The 7821-nt window shown below is 48.9% G+C and overlaps 2 protein-coding genes across 2 annotated transcripts; one reads left to right on the top strand and one right to left on the bottom strand.

Annotated features, from left to right (window-relative positions):
* Positions 1 to 257: 257 nt before the first annotated feature.
* On the bottom strand, positions 258 to 2286 carry LOC105180586 (histidine-rich glycoprotein). Its single transcript, XM_011136748.3, has one exon. It carries the CDS (start codon positions 1952 to 1954, stop codon positions 1217 to 1219), a length of 738 nt encoding a protein of 245 aa, XP_011135050.1. The 5' UTR covers positions 1955 to 2286; the 3' UTR covers positions 258 to 1216.
* Positions 2287 to 3085: 799 nt separating this feature from the next.
* On the top strand, positions 3086 to 7007 carry LOC105180594 (histidine-rich glycoprotein). The gene is given in 2 exon segments (XM_011136762.3): positions 3086 to 4001; positions 5954 to 7007. Coding segments are annotated over 2 exon segments (978 nt in total). The 5' UTR covers positions 3086 to 3218; the 3' UTR covers positions 6149 to 7007.
* The last annotated feature ends 814 nt before the right edge of the window (positions 7008 to 7821 follow it).

Consider the following 7821-nt stretch of genomic DNA (forward strand, 5'->3'; position numbering starts at 1 on the left):
ACGAGCGAGGTTACGACAGAGAAGAGGGTGAAGATTCTTTCCGCGCTAACCATGACAGCTACGAGTCCGACGAAGACGCGCATTTAACGAAGAAACACGAGTACGACAAGTCGGGCGAGCATCGCCAATTAGCAGCGTCGTGAAGCGCGCATTGCCGATGCAATTAATCCCCGCGTGCTTCCGTGTCCTTCTAACGTTAATTATATAATTATAATTCATCGCGTGCGCGCGCGAGGAAATGTGTGCGAAAATTGTAACGTCGGGTATTATCATGGGGACGGATTTCCAATTCGTATCGCGCTGCACAATTGTCAGATACAATGACTGACGTCAATAACATGTTTATAACAGAATTGCATTACAATTAGAATAACCAGCGAAAATATAGCCAAGGTATAAATGTCGAACGCCAATATTTAACTAATTAACAACATACACTGCGTACGTACGTGTGTGTGTGTGTGTATGCGGTCGGTCGTCTTCCCCTCCTCCTTTCTCCCTTTCGAGAGAACTAATTTATATCGTGTTTCCCTCGTGATCATTATGTTTTCTACGTAATTAAATTATATAAACAATTTGGACTGAATCATTCGTTGTCACCCAGGTCGTCGCAATTAAGCGCTCGGAATCATTAAGAAACGGGCGGTGGAACAAAAACGCTTGCAAAACCGCGTCAATTGCACCACTGAGCGAGGTAAACGGCCGATGCAACGGTTTTATGGAAATGGTATGTAACGAGCGGCCATATTTTCTTGTGACAGCTGTTACGCCGCGGAAGCGTGACTGATGTAGCACAAAACATGAAACTCCACTAAATTATTACGACAGTTACCGATTTTGCGACACACGTTACGGCCGCGGAGTGGAAATAATTCAAATACCATTTCACGTCCGATATATACATTTATGGCGTTATAAAAATCTGATTAATGCGGGGGCTATCCCCGCGCCTCCTCACGCCGCCGGAACAAGGACGACAAGGAAAAAAAAATCCCCCGGCTCAACAGACGCGCGTACACATGGCGGCCGACTGACTACGCCGCAACGTTGCAATTACTAATGAAGAATACGTGTACAAATGAGATTTGGCATGTTCTCTCGGGGAGGGAATTTATTCTGCTGGTCAACGCGTACAACTCGTCAACGTAACGCGGTACAAACGCAATTCAACAAGTGCTAGCGGTAAAATGGTGGGACTCTTGTCATGGTATCCGCATCAGTGGCCCTTTTTGAATCCCCAATGCTTGTGGTCCTCGTGGCCGCCCTTCTTGCCATGATGATGGTGATGATGATGATGCTCTTCGTGGTCATGATGACCCTTGTGGCCCTTGTGGTCGTGATGATGATGGCCCTTCTCGTGATGGCCCTTCTTGCCGTGATGGCCCTCGTGATGATGATGATCGTGATGACCCTTCTTGAAGTGGCCGCCCTTCTTGTGACCGTGCTCGTGATGATGGCCGCCGTGCTCCTCGTGATGGCCGTGGTCGTGGTGCTCGTCGAAGAACTCTTTGTCCTTCTTGTATTCGTCGAGCTTGTGCACCTCGTGGTGGCCCTTGGTGCTGTGGCCCTTACCGAAGTGGCCCTTCTCGTGGAACTTGTGACCCTTCTCGCCCTTTTCGCCCTTGTGATGCTCGCTGTAATAGCCGTCGTCGTGATGATGATGCTTCTTGTGGCCGCTGTCTTCGTGGTAGTGGCCGTGATGGCCCTCCTTGTCGTGGTGCCCCTTCTCGCCCTTGTCGTGGTGATGATGGGACTTGTAACCCTTATCGCCCTTGCCACCGTGGTGGTGGTGATGGTCGGAATGATGCTCCTCGCCGTGGCCGCTCTCGTGATGATGATGGGAGGCGGCTACCTGCAAGTCGTCGTAATGATCCCTCGTGATTCGGCGCGCGTTGCTCACGCAATGAGAGGCGATGCACACTGCCAGCAGGCAGATCGCCGCCAGTTTGCTCATCGTGCACCGTGTTTATCCTCAGTCGGTTCAATATCAACGAGAGAGAGAGAGAGAGAGAGAGAGAGAGGTGTTTGACTTCGCCGCTGTGATCGGTATGATCAAGGCTGGCCGCCCCGCTCGGATTATATATCGATCGCAGGGATAATCGATATGAGAGAAGCCCGGGCTCTCCTTTCTTGGCTCATTAGGCCGTTGCGAAAGCAGTGTCTCCTTAACCTGTTTAAATTGTAGTAATGCGGATTTCAGCGTGGCCCCGTGACTGTCGCTATTGTCGGGCCGCCGTTATGTAATCTAATTGAAATCGCTGCCCCTGCTTGCCAAACTGCGTCCACGGGGCCTAAATAACGCGTTTTTGCCGTCGCCGGGCGGTAACGCGCTCGTTCACGACAGCTTCCATTTATTCCTCTCTATCGCGCTGCGGAAATTTATACGATTAATATACACGTCGCTGAAACAAACGTGTGCAATCCCGTATACGGCCGGACCATCAGCATCGATCCCGTCGCGGAGAGTATTATACGATGGGGGGCGGGGGAGGGGGCGATGAAAATAAAAAAAAAAAGAATAAAAGAGAATGAAGCAGTATCTCGATTGACGTAGAAAATAAATTGGGCGGTAATGAATGAAAGGCGGTAAATCGTTCCGGTTTACTGTGCATCTCGTTCCGTTGGTCGCCGACCGCTAAATTGGCGGATCGCGTTAATTTACTTCCTGCTAAATCCTGGATCGACTTGGCTATTACAGCCGCGAGAGTAACTGGCGTTTTCGTTGAGTTCAGCCTGCTGCTGCATCTTTTATTTTAGCGATCTCGTCGACGTCATTCGAGACGGATCGGTGACGTCGACGTGCCATTCGTCGATGTCTTACTTACCACGTGTAGAAGGGGGCGGGGGAAAAGTGTTGGATCGCAGATGCAACGCACGCATTTGCGTCTTCTGCGTATTGCATCCCGCTGCTGTCCCCACTTTGATCTCGAATGAAAGAAAACGTCGTTTTGCCCCGTTAAGTAATCCAAGATTGACAATTCGTTTCGTTTCGTTTCGTATCGAACGGTTCTTTACAACCGATGGCGCATTCAGGCGACGGTACGCATCGCGCGAGGTAACGTTTTACGAAATGCAAGCCCTGTTGTGAGCGAACGCGAGTGCGAAGGAACGAAAGCGGTTACGTGCCGAGCATTGGCGGAACCGCAGGTATATAAGCTTTGCCTTAAAGATTGTCGGCCAGTCGATTGTTGCACTCGTTAGTCCTACAGACCGCCAACATGGCTAAACACGTAGGACCATGGTTGCTCATGGGAATGGCCGTGGTGTGCTCGGTCGTCGCAATGTCTTCGGCCCGGGAGGTCGGAAATTTGACAGGAGACCTGGAGGTGGCTGCTTCTCATCATCACCATCATGGTCATCATCACGAGCACGGTGGAGGCCACGAGCATCATTCCCACCACCATGGTGAACACGGTGAGAAGGGTGAAAAGGGTCACAAAGGACACCATCACCATCACCATGGCGAACACGGCCACCACGGCAAGGAGCATCACGAGGGTCACCATCACGAGCACGGTGGACATAAGAAGGGTCATCACGATGAGCACGATGAGCATGGCCATCACCATGAGCACGAGCACGGCCACAAGGAGCACAAGTTCGGCCATGGAAAGGGCCATAAGAAGGGCGAGAAGACCCACGGTTACCATCATAAAGCCCACAAGGATGAGTACCACAAGGAGCACAAGTTCTACGATGATCATCACAAAGGTGGCCACCATGAGAAACACGGCGATCATCACGAGCATCACCATGGTAAGGAAGGCCACCACAAGAAGGGTGGACACCATCATTCCGGCCACCATGAGGACCACCATGGTAAGAAGGGCCATCACGACAAAGGACATTACGACGAGGACCACCACGGCCATCACGGCAAACATGGTCACGAGGAGCATCATCACCATCACGAGGATTACGGCAAGAAGCATGAGCACCATGGCGGCAAGAAGCACGGATATCATCACGGCCATCACGGTCATCATCATCATCATTGATCGGTCGAAACCCGCCAATTTAGTGCGACGCAAAGATTAAACTGTTGCCTTGTCTGTTCCTTCCAGTCTCTCGTTGATTATTTTTAGGGTGCCGAATAATGATCGATTTATTTCGTCAAAGATGCTTGTTATTGAGAAATTAAAATGCCTAAGCTCCGAAAATATTCTTCGATCTGTTACTTGCCTCACGTCTCCCACTACTTCCTAGACGCATCCTGGTTATACTGTCTGCGTACATACATAGCCTGACAATAGTCGCGCATGAACGCGAACGTACAAGATTAGAATCTCTTCTGTTGAGTTATGCAGCGCTAAAATAAAAACGAGTCTTTTCCATTACTATACAATTTTGCTACCGCAGTTTTTTGTATGCCAAAAATTTTGGCATAATATATATATATATATATATATATATATAAAGTGAAAGAGATTCACGTTAAATGATATTTTTACATCATCTTTATTGAGATCTAGATACGATATATTATTTAACGCGCGTATTATTAGAAAGAAGATTATGCTGCACTTATCCTTCTCTCTAAGAAAGACGACGAATGCGACATAAAAATGCAATCATATTCCATATAATTTTCAAACAGTTAATAAACCGAAAGATATGTTCCATCAATTGACATATTCCATCTTTCCGTCTTCAGTCTGCTATATATAACTACACGTCTGTACAAAATTCAAGTGCGATAAATATCTTCATGGAATTAATTGAGAATCAAATACTATGCCAACTTTCCAGTCGTTATATATGCATGTACCGACACCCATAAAATTTAAAAAATTTTCTATGTAACATTCGTCTCTCTCTCTCTTTCTCTCTCTTTCTCTCTCTCTCTCTCTCTCTCTCTCTCTCTCTCTCTCTCTCTCTCTCTCAGAACCGCACATCCGGTTGTAGATGGTGTAAATTAACAATGTGCGAATGCACAAAGTGGAATGATGTAAAAAAGATCGGAGATTCTCCAATAACTCTTTTAATGGCAATATTGATCTTATAACCCGCCTTTCCATTCGATATAAATATGTACACGATAAAAGACAATATTGACACAGCGCAACTTCTTATTCCAGGTTCACTGAACTATTGAGAATCGATAAAGGAAGCTCGCGATCAGTATCACGTAATTTCGTTTATATAACTTTAAACAAGTAACGGATTACAAAATATAGGAGCAGACTCTGCGAGGCTTACCACAACGGGGGAAATGAAAGGGAACTCCCCCGCCGTCTTTTATTTATATAAATATATATTTTTCTCGAGTACTCCGCAGAGCGCATTTGATGGCTCGCCGCGTCAGAATCACGATATTACCAATATCGTACCGCTCGTGAGCCTGGAAAACACTTAGATCGGTGATAGAATCATAAACGGATCTTAGGACATTGTTTCTGCAACTATCATGTTCACCCTACGTCGCGCGTTGGTGGCCATCTTCGTGGCGACGTATATCGCCACTTACTGCACGACCAGCGCGCACACCATCGCCAGAAAGGATGATGACGATTTGGAAGTAGCCGCCAGCAAACACGAGAGCGGCCATGGAGAAGAGCATCATTCCGATCATCATCACCACCACGGTGGAAAGGGCCATAAGGGTTACAAGCATCACGATCACCACGAGAAGGGAGAGAAGGGACACCATCACAAGGAGCATCATCATGGCCACCACGACGAGCATGGAGGACACAAAAAACATCATCATCACGACGACGGCTACCATCACGAGCACCACAAGGGTGAGAAGGGCGAGAAGGGCCACAAGTTCCATGAGAAGGGACACTACGGCAAGGGCCACAGCACTCATGGTCATCATGAGGTGAAGAAACACGACGAGTACAAGAAGGACAAAGAGTTCTTCGACGAGCATCACGACCACGGCCATCACGAGGAGCACGGCGGCCATCATCACGAGCACGGTCACAAGAAGGGCGGCCACTTCAAGAAGGGTCATCACGACCATCATCATCATGAGGGCCACCACGGCAAGAAGGGCCATCACGAGAAGGGGCATCATCATCACGACCACAAGGGCCACAAGGGTCATCACGACCACGAAGAGCATCATCATCATCACCATCATCACGGCAAGAAGGGCGGTCACGAGCATCACAAAAAGTGGGATCACAAAAAGGGACACTGAGCTTTCCCCATTTTATCCGGGGAGATACCACCAGCTGGTTTTTCTGTTTCTTTTTGATGGAGTCCTCGCTTTCGTTCCTTCCAGGACGGAGAATATAATCCAGGGATATATATATTTGCGGCTTAGGTACATGCTCGCTCACGAGAGAATCGCTTGCATCGTTTTATCTGTTGATTATTAATCGTGCATACGTTGTAACATTGTTGAAATATAAAGTGTTATACGTTTAACACGCTTTTTGCCCTGTTATAATGTGTTGCGCAAACGGCGCGACGTGTATGCAGCAGCAGCATAAATTATCCCCCCGCGCCTGTGAGAACACGATGACAGAAGTGTCGCGCGAAACGGGACGAGCTGCTTTTTAGGGGCTTTATTTCCTGACCGGAGTAAGAAGATTTTTGCGCTGTCGAGAAAATTATGGATGCGACAGCAACATTTGACACCACGGGGATTGTAATACACGCGACATTTAATTCGCCGTGATATGTAGCAGACAGCCCCGCGCATAAATCAGTAATTAACTGATTATATCAGGAGCCCCTGCCCCCCACCCCCTTTTCCCCGCGCCCTCCCACGTTTCCTTCATAGCTTCAATAGATGTACAGCCATTGAGCGCTGCAAACTGTGGGCATCATAAATTACCAGCACGCCGGGAGAGAGGGGGAGGGAAGAGAGAAAGAGGAAAAGACAGGGAGAGAGAGAGAGAGAGAGAGAGAGAGAGAGAGAAAATCTTAATAAAAATTCCTATATTCCAGCTATTTATCAAATTTCGATATTAATAAGCGGCATTAAATACAATACACCGTCGGTTAATGCATTATCGGATGACGGCGCAAATATAAAGCGCGCACTCTCGCGGCATTATTAATATTTAGTTTAATGAACTCTTTCGGGAGCGCACAGAGGCGCGGCGGTTCTCACTCCCGCTTGAATCCATTGTCTCCTAAACGGAGACTTATTAAAGAGGAACATCGCGACAGTAATTATCGCGAGCGGCATATCTCGCAGAGATATTCGCAGAGCGAATTTCAGTGAAAATCCGACAGTCGATCGGCGCGCTCGCAGCTGAAGCGCCGCACGCGTTTGACCGTGCCGACTTTCCGCCGCTTCTCACACGTGCATCGCGGAGAAGAAGAAAAAGCCGACGAGGAAAAGGAAACACAATAAAACGGGGGCGGGTGGGAAAGGGAGAGAGAGGGAGAGAGAGAGAGAGAGAGAGAGAGAGAGAGAGAGAGAGAGAGAGTCGGGGCGAAAAGCCATGCCGACTTACTGCCGCCCCTCGCGCGTGCATCGGTTCTCGAGTGCGGAGAAGAAGAAAAAGCCGGCGAGGAATAGGGAGGTAGAAGGAAACGGGGGCGGTGGGAAGGTGAGAGAGAGAGAGAGAGAGAGAGAGAGAGAGAGAGAGAGAGAGAGAGAGCGAGGGGGAGGGGGGAGAAGGACCAGGGCGAAAAGCCCGCGGCGCAGAGGCGCGCTATCGTACTCGCCGCCGCGTCGCGAATTTGATTAACGATCATCCCGGGCCGTTGCAAATGAGATCGCCGCGTGTCCGGGCCCGCGTGTCCGTCCGAATTGAATTCCGGCAGCCCGGACACGGATTAACGGGCTGCTTTATGCATTTCTTTCCCCGCGCCACGTACGGCGCGGCGGCGCGGCCCATTCTCCGCCGGAGATTG

This window comes from Harpegnathos saltator, unplaced genomic scaffold (assembly GCF_003227715.2).
Source record: "Harpegnathos saltator strain DR-91 unplaced genomic scaffold, Hsal_v8.6 scaffold839, whole genome shotgun sequence".
In the NCBI taxonomy this organism is placed as follows: Eukaryota; Metazoa; Arthropoda; class Insecta; order Hymenoptera; family Formicidae; genus Harpegnathos; species Harpegnathos saltator.

Bases quoted from the DNA above. Each gene is read 5' to 3' on its own strand.
- LOC105180586 (XM_011136748.3), bottom strand. From the start codon at position 1,954: ATGAGCAAACTGGCGGCGATCTGCCTGCTGGCAGTGTGCATCGCCTCT.